Source organism: Numida meleagris, chromosome 1, assembly GCF_002078875.1.
Source record: "Numida meleagris isolate 19003 breed g44 Domestic line chromosome 1, NumMel1.0, whole genome shotgun sequence".
In the NCBI taxonomy this organism is placed as follows: Eukaryota; Metazoa; Chordata; class Aves; order Galliformes; family Numididae; genus Numida; species Numida meleagris.
The window spans coordinates 918,403-939,175 of record NC_034409.1 but is presented as its reverse complement, the minus strand read 5'-3'; the positions used below and the strand labels follow the sequence as shown (position 1 = coordinate 939,175).

The following is a 20,773-nucleotide window of genomic DNA, read 5'->3' as shown; positions in this document are numbered from 1 at the left end:
CACGCATGCGCAGAGGGAGGCGGGAATTCGTTAACGGCTGACTCAGGAGAAAGGCGGGAAAACTCTTATGTGGGGCTCTGAGGGGAGATAGAGCAAGATAAGGCTCTGGGAGTGTTTAAAAAAAGGCGAAGAAAGTATGGTATCAGTTGCAGCTGAGAGAAGGAAGTTGTATTTTGCAAAGGTTGTGGAGGAGATTGGCATTTGGTGGAGGATGAAGTGAGGTTTTGTGTGTTTGAGGGCAGAAGGCCTTGGAGTGGGGTGCGTGGTGCTGGGAGAGGCACAGCCCGCTCCTTTGGGCCGTGCTGAGAGAACATCGGGGCTTTTCTCGTTGTTTAAGCAGCCGACCCAGCGTCCCCACAGAAACGTTTTTTAAAATAACCTCAGAGAAGGAGACTTCACTTCTGGGCAGCCAGTTTCAGCGCTCTGTGACCCTCAAAGTAAAGACCCCTTGCTCTGCTGCTGTATGCCTCTGAACAGAGCCCGGCCCCACCCTCTTGACCCCCATTCTTTATATTGACAAGCATTGATCAGATCCCTCTCAGCCTTCTCCTCCCCAGGTTCACAGCCCCAGGGCTCTCAGCCTGTCCCCATCAGGAGGTGCTCCAGGCCCTCACCATCTCTGCACCCTCAGCTGGGCTCTCTCCAGCAGTTCCCAGTCTGCCTGGAACTGGGGAGCCCTGCACTGGACACGGGACTCCAGATGGAGCCTCCCCAGATGCAGAGCAGAGCAGAGAGCCTCCCTTGTCTTTCTGACCACACTCTAAATGCACCCCAGGGTCCCATTGGCCTTCTTGGCCACCAGAGCACACTGCTGCCTCGTGGTCACCTTGTTGCCCACCAGGACCCCCAGGTCATTGTCCTCAGAGCTCCTTTCCAGCAGCTTAGCTCCCAGCTGGTACTGATATATGTGGTTATTCCTCTCCAGGTGCAGGACCCTATGCTGCCTGTGTTGAACCTCCTCACGTTCCTCTGTGCCCAATTCCGCCTGTCCAGCTGTTGCTGAATGGCAGCCTTCTGCTGTGGAGTGCCACAGCCACTCCTCCTGGCTTTGTACCATCAGCTGAGGGTGGAATCTGTCCCTTCATCCCGATTGTTGATGAAGATATTGATCAAGAATTGATCAAGACAGAGGTATGCATCTGAATGGCTGTTTTCAACCTTTTTTACGAACTTTTTTTTCTGGTTTTTGTTTGTTTGTTTGTTTTTTGTTTTGTTTTGTTTTTTAATATAGCCAGTTTAGTTTTCGTTTTGGGAGAGGGTGGGAGGCAGTTTCTGTTCCACATCTCTCAGCACCAGGCTTCTGCAAAGCGACAAGAGTCCAAAGCACAAGTGGAAACTACCAGTAGGAGATGAATCACCTCATTAAAAAAAAAAAAAAAGAAGTAGAAAATAACACTTCATGATCATACTACTGCCAAACTCCAACACTTCAATGTAGATCCCTAAATCACAGTTCCATTTTTCTCAAACATTAGCTTCTTGGAATCTACTTTCTTGCCCATAATCCTGTAAGATGCTCCCTATCATATTTTCAAGCTTATCTTCAATATGACAGGTAGGAGTTTGGAGGTTCGCTGATTTTGGAGCGTTTTCCTAAGGGAAGGGGGTTGTGCTGCCACGTGGGATGCCTCTCATCCCTTCTGTCATAACTTTTGAACCAAAAGTTGGCTGATTTTGCCCAATTCTGACACAAAGATTCAAATACATTAATTTCCTGCAAGTTTCATGAAAACAACATGGTATCTGCACTGAAGAAATGTCAGTGCAGCAAATCCTTCTCTAGTCTTTGGGAAAAGCTTGTGCTGCTCCTGCAGGGAGGAGGGCAGAGTGGTGTTTAAGGGCAATGGGACATAAACTTGTAGGAAAACAGCCTTGTTTCAGTATAAATAATTTCAACCTAATCAAGAATTCCCCTAATTTTGGTTATAAAGTAAGTTTCTGGTGTCCAGAAAGCTAACGATTTTATACATTGGTGAGTGCTGGAACTGATACATGATTTCTTTCTTATTTTTTTTTAAACACCTTTTTGGAATAGAGATGCACTTACATATCATTTTTTCTATCAGTTGTCCAGCCTTTGCTTTCTCCCCTAGCATGAGGTTTGTATATATTACAGTCTACTGTAATAAATCAGCACTGGAAAGGACTGTAGGTAGACCTGTAATCTGATTCACAAAAATCTCCAACCATCTTTTCTGCTCTTCCCCTTTTTCTCTGGATTTATGAGAGACATAAATTTCCATCCCGCGTGATTGTATGGATTAATCAGCATTCAGCTGTTGCTTTGGATGCTCTTATGGGATGCGGTGGTTAGAAGGTGTACAGACTTTTTGTAGTACTGATGGAATTGGTTAGGAATGCCAAAGTGCAGAAGGGAGACTGAACAACTCTGTGGTGGAGGAAATGTTTTCAGGGGCAGGATTTCAGTCAGATGCTGAAAAATAGAAAATAGGGATACAGAGAATGAGGCAAGCCTGTGGATAAAACGTGGATTGATAAAGAATGGTTTGAAAGAACTCCCAAAAATGAAAGCAAAAGAAGCTGGGCTGAGCAACCTCCTTCTGCATTAGCTTTCCATTACGAAGTGAGATTACATGTAACACACAGTGGATCGAGTGTGACAGTACCAATACCCCCAGTAGATCCTCATCATGTTCTGTCCCCACTGTGGTGGCTCACATGTTGCACTTTCCAGCATATATCTCAGATTCAGTTCTGCTTGACTATTTGTATAAAAATAGTTTCATTCAATCTGAAATGAAAGGGAAATGGGATATTTTTGGAACAAAAGAAATCCAAAAGAAAGACATCTATGTAGTGGTTAATACTGTCCTAACTATGGATATATATTCCATGGATTAACAGATTTCAATCCAGGAAGATTCATCTAGCAGTAATCCTAATGCATTAACACAAGTCTAATGACTATCTCTTTGATGAAGAGGGAAAGCTGAGCCAGGAATAGTGGAAAAGTGAGAGCAGGGAACGCTGGAAATAACAACGGGGCCACCACCTGACACCACAGCAGCCTCAGAGCCTGCGTCGATGAGGAAGGATGGGTTGAAACCTGTTTGGAAACAGAATGGAAACCATCAGACTTATTTGCTCTGAAGAGAAAGGGACTGAGTTCAGGAAAGATGAGAGGTAATGTCCAAACGTCGCTACTATGAATACAGTGCAGTACCTCTCTCTCAATCCAGTGGAAATACTTATCTTGCAATCTGGACATGTTACATGTTTTCAAGAATAAGTGATAAGACCTTGAAAGCATACATTTCCAATTCTTAAACTTCTCGTGGGTATTTTATTTGCTCTAGAAGACACGTAACTTTTTCATAACTTCTTTCTGTTGCCACGAGTAGGATCCAGAAGTGTTTGTTGCATCAGAGAAAGGGAGTCACCTTCTGATCAGTGGGGAGTATCAGGCTTCACCGAGGCTGATCAGCACGTTATCTCCCCATTCACACTCAGTGATGGTGCAGCTGAACTTCTGGCATTCGGTGGCAAAGGAAAATGAGGGATACTGTTACCCTGTATCATAGACTGAGCTTGTCAGGGCCATGCAGAAGATGAATTGTAAGCTGAAGAGGTTTCTTGCCGTTTGTAAAGGAGCAGGGTCTTCAGTATTGGATGGACAGGGCACGGCTGTGTTGTGGGTGTTGTGTTTTTGGTGGCTAAGTGTAATAGCTCAGCTCCCATTCTTCACTGTGCTGCTCATTGCTCTCCCATTCCTGCCTCTACGAGGCCACAGTAACTGGAGCAGTTAGCTTTCTGAAGTGGAAAAAATTATTATCTCCTGTTAGCAAAAACAACTGGCAAGATACCACATTTTACTAACTACTAAGGGTAAAAAGGAGTAGTACCAATGGCAAATGTGTCAGCAGTATTAGACTGAGCATTCAGAAATTAGCCCATGCACTCAACTGTTGGTTTTCATAAGCGTGCTTGAACTTGGCTAAGGAAAACAAGCTGCTGTTTGCACATGCAAGGCTTTTGATAAATAATTAAGGGAAGTTTGAGCAAACTGGGAGGATAATAAGCCTGGCCTCATACAGTCACTGCTGTAGTTACACTCTGATAAGCAAAGAGTGCTCCAGCTCTGGCAGCTGGCAGGCCAGCACATCTCACTGTCATTATAAGCTGCTCTGTAAGCTGTGGAATTAATGACACCCTTCCCTTAGAGAAACCAGGGACCTCAGCTGGGAACTTAATGGGGTCTCCCCCACCCAGCTGCCAACTTTCACGACTCTTCAAGGGAACTTAGGGAATATCTTTGAGGCCTTTTATCCTTTGCTCACAAATCTGCATGAGATTGGCTAACCAGTTCATAAGCTGCTTATAATATCATTGCACATTCTGTCCCTAGGAAATGAGGCTAAAAACGGAAGCAGAAGAATCTTCAGGCAGTGAAGAAGACAACTTGCGAAGAGCAAAACTTTGTGCAGCCACCTGTAGGCTAAAGAAAGAGTTCTGCATGCAGCTTACAACAGAAACTGAGAGTGCACAGCTATTCCTGGAACTAGCAGTTGTGTTCGGGGTAAGATAACAGATACAGTTCCCTCAGCTGCACAGAAGCCATTAGAAACTTTGCTCTGAAACATGTTTGTTCTGCATCAAAATGATTATCCCATAGCTGCTGCCTCCCACTTCTTTTAAGGAGAAGGAAACCCTCCCTGTGAAGGGGAGGAATTTCCAACTGCTGCCTGCTGGTGGTTAGAGAAGTGCAATATCAGGATGGGATATTTCCTAGCGCTGCTGGCGAAGCAGCACCTTGGGCTCAGAAGTGCCGGTAAGAGAGTTTTCCAGAGGGGCCTCAATGCTCAAACACCTCGAGGGAAAGTCTTTAGCTTATTGCATTGTTTGACTTACCCACATCTGGTTGTCACTAGAATAAACTTATTAAAATAGAGGTCCCCCCTATTCCTGTTAAACTGGTGTGTCTACACCGCAGCTGCTTTGCAGCACAGTGATTTTTATCAGCCGGACACCCACATTTTCCTTCTTTCCGAAAGAAACCCTTACAAAGCACGGCCTGCCTCAATAAAAGTGCAGTCTCTGTGATAAAGCCATGATGGGGTAAAAGAGTTTAAGTTAAAAGCTCTGCCTTCCCCTAGTCACTTTTTTTTTAACATACGGGCTCAGTTTTTGCATAGAGGCATATCTGCAGAGCTTAATTTTTCTGGTGGTGGAAATAAATAGTACTGAAACATAACAGTTATTTCCATCTTTCTATCACACAGAGATTCAGGTAAGAAATTGTATTTCTATACTTCAGTAAAGATAGAAAACACTGATGAGCTGTGGAACCCTCGTATGAAGCACAATTTAAATATAAAATGTAGAAAAATGAAGCTTACGTCAAACAGAATAACCAGGACCTACACAAACACTGCAGGGAAGAGAGGGAAAAAAAAAGTTCTGAGGCAAATACGAAGGGCTTTTCTAAGTTTGTGAGTTCAGTAATCCCAGCTACAGGACACCGACCTGCAGGGAAATGAGGAAAGCTGCACATTTGGTAGGAATATCAGAGAAATCATCACAGAGAAAATCCTGAGCTGTCCAGCTACTCCTGGGCTCTGTATTTGCAGCACATGGCTGAAAACAGTCGTATTTATGCTGAGTTTCTGCCACTTCTATGTGCAAGAGACCTGACTTTTTGGGTTAGTTTGAAGGAGGTGTTTTAAAAAGAAATAAACTCCACCAAAATTAGCATGTAAATTAAGGTGCACAATGAAAAAAGTTCAAGTTGAATGAAGGGACTTGAAAAGTCACTCTGGTTTATTGTGAACAAAAGCATTCTTGAAAAGGTGAGCGGGTTTACTAATGGCAGCTCTTTGAAAAGCGCCTTTTGCAAACCACATTAAGGAAACATTCTCAGTTCAATTCCACAGCAATAAGCACAAATCCTGCCATGACAAATACCTGTGGTTTTATCGCCTGCGTGCTCGCTGTACCGATAGCAGTACAGCATGGGAGAAGTCAAACTTTGCCTGCACTATATTGACGCATTTTACTTTGACAAAAGAACTGGTTTCATAAGGAAGGAGAAGTTAGACTCAGGATTCCCCGTGCTTGGCTGACAACATTCTGTAGAAAAAGATTATAACTTTCAGACCCTGTCACTGTACTCACTCACAGCTCATGGTGTGAGTCTGAACGTTCTGGACTGCACCATCTGCTGTTTCCATCATACGATGGCAGCAAAGTGTTACCCAAAGCACTCTTCCTTCCCACTTTAAGACACGGCACAAACATCCTCCCAAAGAACCAAAAACCTGTGCAAAAATCAGGTTATTTTGCAGAAGACGTGGCATGTGGCGTCTCCTGTAAGGCTGCAAAGGGTAAAGAGCAATGCAGAAAGCTCTCTGGAAACCTAAAATTGCAGTAATTATCCTTAAAAAACAATCAGCCTGTTGCATTTTATTTCCCCACATGGACTTTGTAATGGAGGGTCTTGCTCGATGAGAATAAAGGCCTTTACATGGCACGTTTAGATATCCTGTAGTTTGGGTCAGTAACTTCTGTGCCAATAATTCTGAAGTTACTGCAGGTGGAGAGAAACGTGGCAGTGAACCTCCTCTGCAGCTCTACGCCCTGCACAGCTTGCTGTTCATTTTATTCTCATAGCAGTGAGTGGAGGGATGAAGGAAAGTGGAGCAGTGGTAAAGGCAATGCATTACTATCCCTAGTGACCAATGCAAAAATTGTGGAAGAAATCTGTAAATCTGCTGTACAATCCCAGCAGTGATGCTGCCCTCAGGACAAGCGGTAAAGTCATCCCCTTTGGCCAAGTCATCCAACTCTGCTTGGGATTGTCACGGACAGTGCTATTTTGTGTTTTTTACTTCATCGTAGCAGTGTGGTGGTTGAAGCACATCATCGTAACTGAACAAATGAAAACACATCAGCTCAGCTTGAGGCATCTGGGTGAGATGAAGACCTATCAAGGCTGAGATGCTCTTACAACAAACCTAACAAGCAAAGGGACAGCATGGACTTGGATCTCTCATACACAGTTTTAAATCTGCAGTGAAAACCAGGTGAGGACACTCCTGATGTTCACACATGATGAGGAACCTGGTCCTTGGCCTCCACGCAGGTCTGTTGGTACTGCATGGCCTCCGAGAGATCTCAACAAAGGGAAGACCTCCATGAAAATGAGAGTTGGAGTATCTGGATGGTTACAGAGAGGCCTGGACTCTTCAGAAAGGTGATTTTCTTCCAGCTTTACTTAAAATCATCTTCCTTTCCTCGCTCTGTAGCACCTGGAGTCCCCGCTGGGATGGGACGGGTGGCGTGGTGGCTCTCACTGGTAGCGCAGCAGCTCTTCCCAGCGAATGGGCTGGGAAAACACCTCCCGCTCCAGCCACAGCTCGTAGGAGTACTGGAAGTCCTCGGGGAGCTCCAGCCGCTGGCCCAGGACACTCTGCAGGCAGTTGTCCACCGGCGCAAACTCCGAGTCCTGAGGTTTGTCATATCTCCGGCTGTTGAAGGCTTCAATGCTGGCTCTTAGCGTGCATTCTTCAGCCTGGAAGTCCCACGGCCTCGCGTCGATGTCTAGGTTTAAGATGAAACAAGACCACAGCATTGTGGAAAAAAATAAGGTTTGAACAAAAGAAAGGATGAAAGTTTTACAGCATCACATGCCTGCATTGATTCACCAGTCTATTATTCCTAATTCAATGATAATTATCATTCATAATGAGTTCCCCTTATGCATGCATTTTAATTTAAAGTATTTCACTGAAATGTATGAAAATCACTTGTAAATTAAGCAGGGTCAGAAAGCTTCCTATAGAAATGCGATTATTTCTGCTCTCTGCTTTGAGGACTCCGTACAATTACAAAGCTGCATTTTCTGGAAAGGCCTCACCACTTCTACTGAAAATCTCCACAAACATCTGAAGCAGAGATCAAGATTTAAAGCATGCAGCTAAAACCTCACAAGTTTATTGTAACCTATTGGAAGAAAAAAAAAGCTTTTAAATTTTGGGCAAATTTCACCATGTAGGAAAGCTCACAATTGACTGTAATAACCACAGTATTTTAAATATGTAATATTGTGTAAACTCAAAAAAGTAGTATTTTGAAACTTGGTCTTTAGGAGCTCTGGCTCTATAAGAGCTAATTATTTGCTCCATAAAGATTTTTAAAAAATCATGCCAAGGTCTCAGCAGCACTCAAAGGAGGGAAAAGCCTTCTAAAAATACAGATTTAGAGCACAGAAGAGCTGTTTAAACAGACCAACATGTCCAGCCTGCACTTCAGCTTATGGAATCGCAGCCCTGGGCTGTAACCAACATTGTTTCTCTGGTGTGAACTGTGGGGCCACTGCTTGGATTTCCCCTCCATGGCCATCTAAGGCACGCACGTTTGGTGCAGAGCAGTTTGGTGCCTCAGTGGTAAAAGCGATCAATTTGGGAAAGTGGAAATGGAGGGCTGGGTTTGGTGGAAACTCATCTTGGAGAGCTGAGCTGACTGCATCCCATCCTGATCTGATTATTCCTCATGCAATTAGTTCCCTCCTGATGGTGCTTTAAGGCTTCAGAAAAAGAAAACCCAAGTGCTGACCCAAGCAAGTTTATGGCATCCCAACAGGTCCTAGGGCAAAACTTGGTCACGGAGAGAATGCCTCCCAGCATGACTCACCATTGCCATATGCCCAGTCATCGTTCATGCGGTGCCGCACCTTCTGGTAGATGGCCGACATGGTCTTCATGTTGCTCTTTCTCCACTGGCGCCCCAGGTATTTGGTCTGGATTTTCAACAGTTTGAGGACATACAGCTGCATCATGGCCTGCTTCACCTTCAGAGCTCGCTTCAGTATTGGGGCTGACTTGAAGACTACCAGCATCTGCCAAAGAAGGCAGTGGAAATCAGTGCAATAAGCTGAAGAAAGCAATGCAAATGCTGCCTGCACAGCTCTGGCAGCACCACTTGGTAAAAGCATGTGGAAGACAAGAAAGTGATGTCCTTCAAATGTCAGCACTGGGTCCACTGTGGGATAACTCATTCATCAGTGGCTTGGATGAAGGGACAGACTGCCTCCTCAGCAGCTCTACTGCAGCGATCCTCCTTACCATTGTCCTTGAGTGCTTCCACTTGGTCAGCTTGTTGAGGATCCTCAGCAGGTTAATGCAGGAGAATAGGTTTCTCCAGCAGAACTGGTTGTTGTCTCCGGCTTCCTGCAAGCAGAGGTGGGAAAACAGAGTCCTGATGGTTCACCATCATGCTGCCGATGGCACACAGGTATGGGGAAACTCTTCTGAAACCCTCAGATCAAGTCAGTGCTTTAATCTGCGCTTCAGTTTAGAGTATTATCCAGGAGAAATCACATTGCTTTGTCATGGGAAATGTATGTTTTAGGAGATTTGTACTGATTGTTTGCCAAGCAAATTGCAGCCTAGTCATCACCACTGCTTAGAGAACATTTTGTTGCTAATTATATCAATTCATAAATTACTACATACTTAGAGGACATTATGGATAAATAAAAAGAAATGACAAAATAATGAGGGATGAAAACCAGCAACATTTCTGTTGGGAGAACAAGATTTTTCTATAGCAAAGATCCTCTCCAGCTTAAGTGCAGCCCATGCATTATTTTAAATACGAGCTGCATGTCAGCACCCACAGCACCAGCATGTGGCAATAGTGCCCATGGCGAATCTGAGCACTAATTCCACCAGCACGGCTGCTTGGTTTATGCTTGCACAGCGCTGAGCACAGCACAAGTGTCCCGCAAATAACCTATTTGGATGAGAGCAGAAACAAGTGCTGCTTATTTTACAAGCCACTTACAGCAAGCTACAGCCTTAGACTGCTGGAAAAATCACAGCCTGTTGAGCATTCCACCTTCTGGGCATCCTCAGGTGGCGAGTTTGGATTAGACACTGATGGAAGTGTCAGAAAACAAGATTTACCCAAGAAAACGCTGTCAGCATGATGCCTTCATTCTTAAAAGCGAGCACCAAGCATATAATCCCAGTAAGCAGTGGTGAAAGTACTGGCATGCATATCATTCTTTAGAGGGCAAAGAAGAAGAAACCTGCTGATCGGAAGCGCTTAAATTCTGGGACTTGGTGAAAACCACTCTGAGCAAATGCCCTTTTCTGCTAGCAGAGGCCATGGCTGTACGGGGGCTTCTCCCAACAAGACCACTTTTGGATACTGCCGCTGAGTTATTTATCCATTCCTGTGTAGGAACAGCAGTTCCCACAGTCCCTACTCTGGAAACAGCACTGCTGAGCGTGTCCTAGTTTTCCACAGAAGCAAACCAAGCACATCCTCCTGCAGCCCCCTGAAAGCATTATCATCTGCTACATCTGCTAGGAAATGTGTTACGGCTGGGATGTTAAATCAGTGCATCAGAGTTAAAACAAAGAAACAAAAAACAGCATAAAATATTGGCTGAAGAAAAGAAACACAACTACATGCACAAACGTCACTGGAGAACCAGGGTGTGTTTGATTTCTATAAATAGGCACTGGATTTTTATAGAAATAGACCTAGCATAATTTCTGGACCTGGAGGCAATCAATAAAACAAGGAGACAAACAAGGAGACAAAGAAGGAAAAAAAGGAGAAGAATAAATAAAAGAAGAAAAGGAGAAAAAAAAAGAAGGAGGAAAAACAATAGAAGGAGCAAGGGGGAATAAAAGGGGAAAGGGGGAAATAAGAGAGGAAAAAGGGAGGAGAAAGAGAAAAAAATAAAAAGGAGAAAGGAAAAGGGAGAAATGAGAAGGGAGAAAGGAAATGGGAGAAAGGGAAAAGAAGGAAAAAGAAAAAAGACAAAAGAAGAAGAGGAAAAGTGGGAAAAAAAGAAAAAGGAAATAAGAAAAAGGGAAGAAAGAAAAAGAAAAAAGGAAAAAAGAAAAAGAAAAAAAGAAAGTAGGAAAAAAGAGAAAGGAAAAAAAAGGAAACAAGGGAAAGGAAAAAAGGAAACAAGGATAAAGAAAAAAAACACTTATGAGCCACCAGAGCTCGCAACGATGCGTCACTAGATGTCTCCATCGGGCCAGCTTTGGCTCATCAAAACCCTAGAAAGCCTTTCCCTTTATTTCTATGATTGCAACGTGTTCACAGCTAAGGGAAATGACATAGGCTCGAGATCTTAGCAGCAGTGATGAGAGGAATTTTCATGTCTTTGTAGAAGAAAAAGTCTAATTTTGGACTGGCTGGATGCAGAGAACACGAGAAATAAAAAAAAAAAATCCTTCCTCACCCTCCTGCATAGAGCAATACTGTTCCAAGGGCTCTGCTCTGCTTACCAGGCTTTCTGCAGTGAGCTCGGGCAAGTCATGGACTGTACAGTGTGGGTAATCCAGGACGGAGATGCTGTGGAAGATGGGAAAGAAGATTCTCATTAAGGAAGGTCGGTGCGTGAGCCTAACGAGAGGAGCCCGCCCCGCTCCCAGGCATGCATTAGGGGGGCTTAGAGGAGGTGGATCCATTAGGACATGGCAGGATAGTGCATATTAAAAACAAACAAACAAAAATGCATACAAGAAGCAAATTTTAGGTTAAAATGGAAATATCTGACAGCAAGAATATTACCAGCAAGAAACTGCATAGCAAGGGCATCAAGTCTTGCCCAAGAAGGTTTCCAAGCCTTCTAGGTCTATCGCCTTAGTAAAAGTAGCCAACCAAAGAACCCTCAAACATACACATATATTTTATATGCATATAAAATATAGATGTGCATGTGTATATAAAAATAAAAAGTACAGTACACACATTTTATTTATATATATAAATGGGTTTTTTTGGAAAGCATCTGGCATGGAGAGGGTTCAGTGCCACGCACTGCCCTTGTATGAGCATTGTGCTGTATTTCCCACTGCAGCATCACTGGCCATCACACACGTGGCTGTACCTGTTTTTGGCAGTGATATAGGACATGATGTTTTGGTTGAAGAACTTCAGGATCAGCGGGATGCAGTTGGCAAACACCAAATGCTGGGACACATACTCAAACTGGGGGAGAGAAGCGAAATGGGTCAACGTCAACAGGAACAACTGGAAGCGTGTGCTGGGAATTTCCATTTCCAGTTTGGATGGTTTGCTCTAGACCTGGCAGACCATCTTCCTTGTGCAGAAGTCTGTGTAAGGCTTGCATCACATACAATGACTCCCAGCAACTGTGACAGTGCATTGCCATGCAGAACTTCATGGCAAGGCTCTAGAAGAGGTGCACCCAGTGATTGCAGGTAGCTTTTCAAGGTAAAAACTGTGGGAAAACATTATATATGAAAGGAAAAGGAGGAGATTAACTACTACAAAGGATATAGGGTAACTTCCCTTCTGCCTTCTACACATCAGCATCACCAAGAGCAGCCAGCAGTCAGAGAAGCTTGGACAGCTCATCCAAAATCAGAACCAAGGGGAAAAAATTAAAGAAACCCAACAACACACCTTCTCCAGACCTAACAGTGGTCTGCAGGAGTGCTGCTGCTCGTGGGAAGAAAGGCAAGGAGCTGCTTTGGTGTGAGAAAAGGGAGTGAATACAAACTAGGATATGGGGGAACGTGGAGTAAAGGTAGGACTGGAAATTTTTTTTTTTTATTCTATCCAATCTAATACATGGATTTCTATCAATCCTCCTATATATGTCATAATATAGATGGGTTTCACACTGAAACCCCTTTAAAAAAAGAAAAAAAAAAAAAGAAAAATCACCTGCTAATTGTTTAACACAAATCAGACTGCACCTAGGATTCTGAACTGGTTCTACTGAAACCAGAGCCCCAAGAGCTTCACCCTGCTGAGGACCTCATGAGTCCTGCCCAGCCCCACTGTTCGTCATGGAGGTCAGACAGAGCGGGAAGGATCCTGCCTAACTCCTCCCCACCCCTGCTGCCAGGAGAGGCTCTTTCTGCTGAGATCTCCGGAATTTTAACCTGATTAGCCACAGCATGCATTCTTCCACAAGTCTGAGAGCTCTTTCCACATGAGTGGAAACCATCCTGTCAACACACAGCCAAAGATATAGTGCAGGCAGGTTATTCCTGCATGAGTAACGCTCTAAAAACCATGTTCCAGGGCTAGAGTTCATCCCTATGATCCGCAGCTCCTCTTGGAAACATTTCCTGGAGAGCTCCTGTAAGGATGTGCCAGCCCCACGAGCACCATGACCTCTTCTTGGCACTCACCTGGTAGATATGGTTCAGCTTGAAGTGCTTGAGGAGCAGCAGCAGCAATGCCGAGATGCTCTTCACGATAATCTCCTTGTGCCTGTTCACATCAATCCCCAGCTTCATGCTCTGCAGGACTGTGATGCTGGCATGGTGAGGGAAGATCAAGGTTAACCATCAACCTGATGGCACCGTCACTGACCTACGTCCCTTGGACCATCTGGCCATCCCCACCTCTGAAGCCCCCGAACCTATTTGTAACTCCCAACCTTCCCACTTGGTCCAAGGCTGGAACAGCTGGAGGCACCTCCTTGAGGACTTACGGCATCTCCTCAGGCAAGACGTCTGCCAGGATGTTGATGGAGTCAGTCTTGGCTTTGGAGGTGGGTGCTGCAGCGAGGAGGATCTTCAGCAGAGCAATCTGCAGAGGAGGCAGGTGTGGAGGCAAGGGGGAATCCCTTCCTTCTCCTTGAGGCTGGACAACTTCAAGCCAGCTCTAGAAGGTTCCACCCACCCAAAGTCCACTCATGGTGATGGGCCGGCTATGCCAACGCTCAGCTCTCCATTTGTACCCAACTGCAGGCAGTGGGACTGCTCAACTTTTGTATTAAGTTGATGCATTGAGCTCTAGTAGTATGGATAAAACAGTGCTGCAGCTTAATGCATTTAAATCTGTTTGTCTCTCCCTACAGACAGCATGTAGGTGGCCCAGTAAGCATCTTAACAGAGCTGAATTTTGAATTTTTTGAATTGTATTGTGTGGGAATCTGTTGGGGCCATGGGAAAGCCAGAAGGGATGTCCCACTGTCCTATCTCCAAACACTGGACCATGCCCCTGGGTATCTGCCCCCCTTCATCCTCTGGCACCCTCCTCTTGGAGATGACTTTTCACCCAGCTCTGCTCTGGATTCCCACCAAATCCCAGCATTCGGGGCCCAAACTCCCACAGACTATTTTATTTCTAAGAAACACAGGCTTACCATATACTGGGGGAGATTGTACAGCATTGCTCGATACAAGACCTCACAAGGGGTTTCTTGGACTTCCTCTTCCCCCTAGCACAGGGAAACATTAAAAACAAGGTGGGGGAAGGTATTTCCAGTCTGCACACTTTAGATATGTCAGTTACCTCCCCAAAAATCGACTTGGGGACTTATTGATTGGGTCACAATATGGTGTTTGCAAGCATTGGAAGTGTGACCAAAACAGACGGATTTCTGTGATATCTCTTCCCTGTGTCCATGTAGAGATGGGGAGCGTATCTTACCAGAGACATGGGGCACTTCTCCAGCTCTTCCTCGTTCTTAATCTGGACATCTGAGATGGAAACGTACTTGTGCTGGCAAAATACACAGAGGCAGAGCAATGATACAACTAAAGGATGCAACACAGAGCAACAACAGCATTTGCTGAGTTTGCTGAGGACTGAATTTGCATCAGACCTTTACTGCGGGCTGACAGCATGCACGTGAGTAACTCCAAACTCTTGTGAGTGACCAAGCTGATGCATCTGAAACTTGATGCCCTGCAGTCTCTATGGCCATGGTGATCTTGGCCAAAGATTCCCTCATTTCTGTGAGATCCCCATTGGTCTGATCCCATCTTAGAGCCATTGTCTCACCTGCTTCAGTGTCTTCACGCTCTCGTGAATGGGCCGTGGCAGCCCTATTAGGGTCTCAGTGTCCCTGGAGGGGAAGGCAGAAGGTAAATGGAAGGCTAGGACGAGATAATACACAAGGTATGGCCTTAAGTTGAGCCAGGGGTGGTTCAGGTAATTAGGAACAATTTCTTCTCCAAAAGGAACCATGGAGATGTGGCACTTGGGGACATAGTGGGCATGGTGGTGACGGGTTCATGGTTGGACTTGATGATCTTAGTGGTCTTTTCCAACCTTAATAATTCTATGACTATGACAGCAAGGCTGGAGAGGAGACATGGAGTGCTTCTATCACGTATAAGCATCGCACATTGCGCACAGAGCTGGTGGAGCTGAGACAACCCAGTCTCCGTGGACGCCTGCTGGCAGATAAGTGGCACCGAGGGGAACTGGGGGGCAGGCTCTCTGGTGGACCCACACATGTGACACTCACTGTCCCAGAGTGAAGCCGATGAATTTGTTCCTGCTCGCCTCCAGGAAATGCTCAATGTCCTTCTGCCTGATGGAGCAGCAGAGAAATGAAAACAAGGAGGAAAACATATATCTGAACTGCTTAGGAAGGGCACTGGTACGGGACAAGAAACTTTTAGCTATTAGGGTCAATTTCTAGAGACGTTCACAGCTGTTGACTACAGCCACCATTGCTCGCATTGATCAGGAACAACGTGAACCAAAACCAGAGCTGAGTGTGTTGACATGGAGCATAATGGCACCGTATGTGCTTCCGTGTTTCACAGATAATGGATGAGATCCAGGTTTCAGATCAGTAGCAAAAAGCTCACATGGATTTGAGGGATGGAGCTGAGGATTCCACCCTCTTTTCCTAACCCTCCACCCCCCATATCACACATAGCAGAACTGGTCTCGGAAGGGATAGCACCGGTCCTTCATCCTCTGCCGTGTCCCTCCAGTTTCTCACCCTACAGCAAGGCCCCACAAGAAGGCTTCATTTGGCCACACAGGAGTCCCACTCAATGTGTAAGAGGCATGCCCATTAACCACACAATTAACTAAGACACCGCCCTACCACGACCCATCACAGCTGGCTGGGAAAGCTCCCAGCCTACACTCCCTCTCCCTCCCCATTGTACCTGGGATTCCCAAAATGGCATTTCCACACATTGGCCAGCCTTGGCCACACCTGGCCAGGGCTGGGGAGGACAGCAGCGAAATCCCATGGATCTACCTGACTTTGGGGGCCCAGGGCAGACCTTTGGGGAATGACACACGTTCAATAGGCGGGCGCTGGGCTGGCATGGCAGGGAGAAGTGCATCCCGCTCCATCAGGTCCAGCTCCCCCTCGATCCCGCCATCCACTTCATCGCTCTCCTCTTCGTCAACTCCTGCTTCATCGTTCTTGAAGGGATCTCTCTCATTGTAGATATCCAAGCTGTCTTGCTTCATCAGGGGCTGCAGCAGAAAGGGATGGATAATTCAATGTAATGCCATGGATTCCAGTTTCCTCCCAGCCAGCAGCTCCTGACATCTCCATCCTAGAACGGCCAAGCTCCCAGATGTGCCCTGGGTGAGGATTTCCCTTCTGGCTGCCACCAGAGCCTGGACAAGGAACAACCCCACTCTGTACAGCAAACTAGGAAGTGTCAGCCCCTTTCCCATTTTAATTATTGGAGCTACCATCCAACATCCCCTCCAGCAAAAGAGGCATTTTCATCCTCTGACCACAACACCAGGAACTGAGCTAAAAAAAGACGAGTTTGCAGCGAGCAGTTTGGTCTCAGTGCTTATCAGCCCTTTGCTACAGGGTCAGGGCTGCCTGCTCACTTCCTCCGTCTTGAGTGCTTCACGGGGCTGGTCTGCAGCAGCTTTCATGAGCTGAAAAATGCTTAGAAAAGGGGAAGGAAAGTGAAATTCCAAGTGGAGGATGGATCCCATTGGAAAAGGGTTGGCCATGCCCAAGGAGGAGGCCCTTACCCGCCGGCTGCGGTGCCCACGCTTCTGTGGCTGCTCAGCCAGCTCAATGGAGCAGGCGGGTGGCGAGGCGGCACGCATGCTGCGCATCACCTGGATGCTGTCCTCAGGCAGGGGCGGCAGCCCCAGCTCCTCCCTCCTCCTCACCTTCATCGTCTGCAGGGCTTCAAATCCTCCCAGCGTGAACTAGGGACCAAGGAGAGAGGTGGCAGAGTAGGGACGGGATGGCCCCCAGCGCCACACGGTAATCGGGCTTCCAGGTGGAGGTTATCAAAGTGGGGAGCTGAGAAGGAAGAAAGCACAGCACTTTCTCCAGCCTTCTTCCGCACCCTGCATCCCAGAAATCCCAAAAGAAACCATTCACCTTTGCTCATCCCCTTGTGCCATCCTAAATCACAGAATGGCTGGAGCTGGAAAGGACCTTGAGAGGTCATCCAGTCCAACTGTGATGACAGGGACACCTACAGCTCGATGATGTTGCCCCATCGTGCTTGGATTAAGCATTGGGTTGCATCCAGCACTGTTCCTTGCGTTCACAGTGCCTGGAAAAGGAAATCGGGCACCCACCAGGAGCACCTTCCAGAGCAGAAGCAGGACCTTCTTCATAGGAAAGTGCGGAGCATGGCCACTGCAGAACTTGGTCACCATCGTGAAGAGCAAGAGAGCGAAGGGCTCATCAGAGCGCCCGGGGAAACCTGGCAGGGAGGGAGCAGGAGTGGGCTCGGGGCTGTCCCTGTCCCAGGAGTGTCCCCACTGAAGGACACTGTGACCCCCGTGGCTCACTCAGCTCCGTCCTGAAGGTCTCCCGGCAGGATTTCCACTCCGGGGGATCCGTCTCCAGCTCCACACGGATGTTCTCCACTAGCAGGTACATGACGCTGAGCAGCACCCTTATGGGACAGCACAGCAGGGATGTGACACATGGTCCCCAACCAGTGTCCCCAGTGGATCCCAGTGCCACCACTGGTACCTGAGCTCAGTGCTGTCAGCCAATGAGATGGCCGGCTTCCGCAGAGCGCTGCTGCATGCCTGGCTGTTGCTGAGAGGAAGGGGATGAGCTCAGTGGGGCAGCTCCTCATCCTGAGCCCACTCCCAAAATATGGCCTCAGGGAGGAGAATGTGGAGAAGGAATGAGATGAGGGAGGTGAGGAGGACAGAGAGGAGAGGGAGATGAGGAAAATAAGATGAAGAAGAGGAGAGTGGAAAAGAAAAGGAGGAGAGGAAGAGGGTGAGGAGGATGGGAAGAAGGAATGAGATGAAGAAGAGGAGGATGAGGATAAGATGAAGAGTGTGAGAAGGATGAAGAAAAGGGCCAGGAAGATGAGGAGGAGAATAAGATAAAAGAGTGTGAGGAGGATGAGGAGACAGAATATTATGAAGAGGGTGCAGAAGATGGAGAGAAAAAATGAGATGAAGAAGAGGGTGAGGAGGAAGAAGATGAAGAGAGTGAGGAGGGATGGGGAGAAAGGATAAGATGAAGAAAAGAAGGGCAAGGAGGATAAATAAGATGAGGGTGAGGAAGATGAGAATAAGATGAAGAAGAGGGCCAGGAGGATGAGAAAGAGAGGAAGAGGAGGATGGGAGAAAGACTAAGATGAAGAGGAGGGTGCGGAGAACAGGATGAAGAGGAGGGTGAGGAAGGTGGGAGCTGTGTGCCCTCTCACTCAATCTCCATGCTGAGTAGCTCCAGGAAGGCGCTGAAGGTGCCCAGCTGGTACAGCAGGAAGCTGTTGTGCCGTGACCAGTGCAGGACATCGCCTTCGCTCTCGCAGTCTCCAAACACTCCTGGGGAGGCCCGGGGGAGCTGTAGTCAGCGAGTGCTGCCCTGGGACCCCCCTGGGACCCCAGCTAGGACAGAGCTGGGCCAGGTGCTCACCTTGTGCCAGGTAGAGGATGGCCCGCGCCGCCCGCAGCCGCCGCTCCCTGCTGACCACCTCCAGCCCCTCCAGCAGCCGCAGGACGTGGGCCCTCTGCTGTGCCGTGTCCAGCTCTGGCCACCGCCGGCCCCGCGCTGCAGAGGGGACAGAGCGATGCATGGGCCATGGGGCAGCCCCGTGCCATGTGGCGCTGAGCACGGAGCCCATACCTTGGGGGCAAAACTCCTCCTCGAAGCATCGCCGGTTGGTGCCGAGCTCGGGCTCCTCGGTGTAGCTGTACAACTCTGCTGGAACGGGGCCAGCAGTTACCGGAGGGGTTTTCACCCTTCTTATCACCACCAAATTCCTCTGAGATAGCCCCGTGTGCCTGAGGAGATGTGGGGCAGAACCCTAACGTTGTCCTGGAGCTCTCTGGGAGCTCCGCTGGGCACTGGGTTCCCGCTCAACGCTTCCATTTCCATCGCTTTCCATCCCATTTCACACTGTCATGGGGCAGCAGGGACAGCGCTGACATCTCAAAGTCCCTGAGTCTTTTAGAGCTCCAATGGGCACTGGGTTCTGACTCAACACTCCCAAACCCATTGTGTTTGGCCCCATTTCGCATTGCCAAGAGGCAATGGGGACAGCACAGATATCCCAATATGGCATTAAAATCTGACAAAACCCAAACGGGACCCAGAGCCACACAGCAGCCCCACAGCCACACCTAAGGGAACTTCCCACCCTCCCCTGCCCCTGCCTCATTGCATCTGCAGCGCCATAGGAGTTTTTTGGAAGGTAATTTTGCCCCAGTTTGGTCAATTTGCAAAAGGAGAAACCTCAAGAGCACCATGCAGCCAGGCAGATCGCACACTGGTTCCATGCAAACAGCTCTGGGGTTTGGGGTTTTACGCCGTTTCCTAGATCATTTTCCCTACATAATCCCTATGCTCCTATGTCATTAACCCCTCTGTTAATTAAACCCTCCTCTCTCTCACTGCCAGGGTGCTGCTGCCCCACCGATCACCCCACAGCCCCACCTGCGAGCTCTGCACCATGGCTGTCGGTGTCCCCGTACTCGAACTCCACGGCGGGGAAATCCACGGAGCCCTGCAGAGAGCGGAGCGCTGCGCGTTTGGAAGTGGTGCGTAAAAATAGCAGCGAGCCCCGGCTGCAAACGGCCCCGTGCACGCACCCGGCGCTCCCCTGCTTAAATCCATGGCTTGCACCCTGCCAACAGCCCCACACGTGCGCTCCATTTCTCCCCAGCCTAAAACCTCCCCGATTTAAATCCACGGCTTTCATCCTGCAGTCAGCCCCATTCACGCACCCCAGCTCTTCCCAACATAAACCCGCAGCTTTTACCCTGCAAGCAGCCCCGTGCATGGACCGCAGTTCTTCCCGTCTTAAATCCATGGCTTCCATCCAGCGCACAGCCCCGTGCACGCATCCACCCTGCACACAGCCCCACGCGTGCTCCCCAGTTCTTCCCAGCTTAAATTCCAGGGCCGTCCCTTTGCCCTACGTCCCTCCCCAGGGCTGTGGAACCCCCCCCCACACACACACTCCCCCGTTTCCCGCAGCAGGCGTGGAACTGGAGCGTGAAACCCCAGGGAGGGAACGCATGAATGGGTCGTGGATGGCACTTCCATCGCTCCCTCTGGCTGTGGGGTGGGAACAATGTACATCAGCCCCATTCCTATGGGTACCCCCAAGATGTGCAGCACCGGGCTCAGCGCTCTGCTCCAAAACTCTGCTTTTTCGACCCATTTTTGCAGCCCAGGGCTGCGGATCCCCCTTGGGATCCTAAATCCCCGGAGGAATTCAGCACTAATCGGATCAGGGGGGCCATGAAGGGGGGGTGAAACCCCAGTGCACCCAACATGGGAGCCTACTGTGGGTCATGGATGCACTGCAGTGACCAGGTTAGGGTCCCCCGGTGCCACTGTGCCATTGGTCCCCGGGTGTTGGGGTGCAGGGAGCAGCCAGGGGCACTGGGGGTCATTGGAGTGCAGGGGGGCACAACTGGGATAATGAGTGCTGTGACCCTGGGGGCTGCTCAGGGACACCCCCCCAGACCAGGACCCACTCGGACTCCCCACCTCATACCTGTTGGATGTGAGCGTGCACCCATAGGACAACCGAACCCCCCATCCACAGCCCCTCAGCACTCCCAGCCCCATCTTGTGCCCCCCCCC

The 20,773-nt window shown here is 48.1% G+C and overlaps 1 protein-coding gene and 1 long non-coding RNA gene across 6 annotated transcripts; one reads left to right on the top strand and one right to left on the bottom strand.

The window, feature by feature from the left end:
- On the top strand, positions 10 to 19,705 carry LOC110392193. 2 transcript variants are annotated; one of them, XR_002434244.1, is made up of 6 exons: positions 10 to 437; positions 926 to 1,131; positions 2,943 to 3,144; positions 4,367 to 4,537; positions 14,381 to 14,601; positions 19,580 to 19,705. It is a non-coding gene; the product is annotated as an uncharacterized LOC110392193 (long non-coding RNA). The 2 variants fall into 2 exon arrangements; XR_002434245.1 differs by lacking the exon at positions 14,381 to 14,601.
- On the bottom strand, positions 5,761 to 20,767 carry STRIP2 (striatin interacting protein 2). 4 transcript variants are annotated; one of them, XM_021384222.1, is made up of 21 exons: positions 19,941 to 20,767; positions 19,616 to 19,685; positions 18,806 to 18,880; positions 18,596 to 18,730; positions 18,384 to 18,504; positions 17,690 to 17,758; positions 17,503 to 17,609; positions 17,287 to 17,414; positions 16,723 to 16,905; positions 15,977 to 16,200; positions 15,224 to 15,289; positions 14,755 to 14,818; positions 14,401 to 14,472; positions 14,114 to 14,188; positions 13,457 to 13,554; positions 13,152 to 13,278; positions 11,876 to 11,976; positions 11,271 to 11,337; positions 9,081 to 9,185; positions 8,650 to 8,854; positions 7,307 to 7,557 (listed from the first exon to the last, which is right to left on the bottom strand). In XM_021384222.1, exons 1-21 carry the CDS (start codon positions 19,998 to 20,000, stop codon positions 7,307 to 7,309), a joined length of 2,403 nt encoding a protein of 800 aa, XP_021239897.1. In that variant the 5' UTR covers positions 20,001 to 20,767. The 4 variants fall into 4 exon arrangements, with proteins under 4 accessions (XP_021239894.1, XP_021239895.1, XP_021239896.1 ...); XM_021384219.1 differs by having other exon boundaries at positions 5,761 to 7,557; positions 19,616 to 20,767; XM_021384220.1 differs by having other exon boundaries at positions 5,761 to 7,557; positions 18,596 to 18,709; positions 19,616 to 20,767.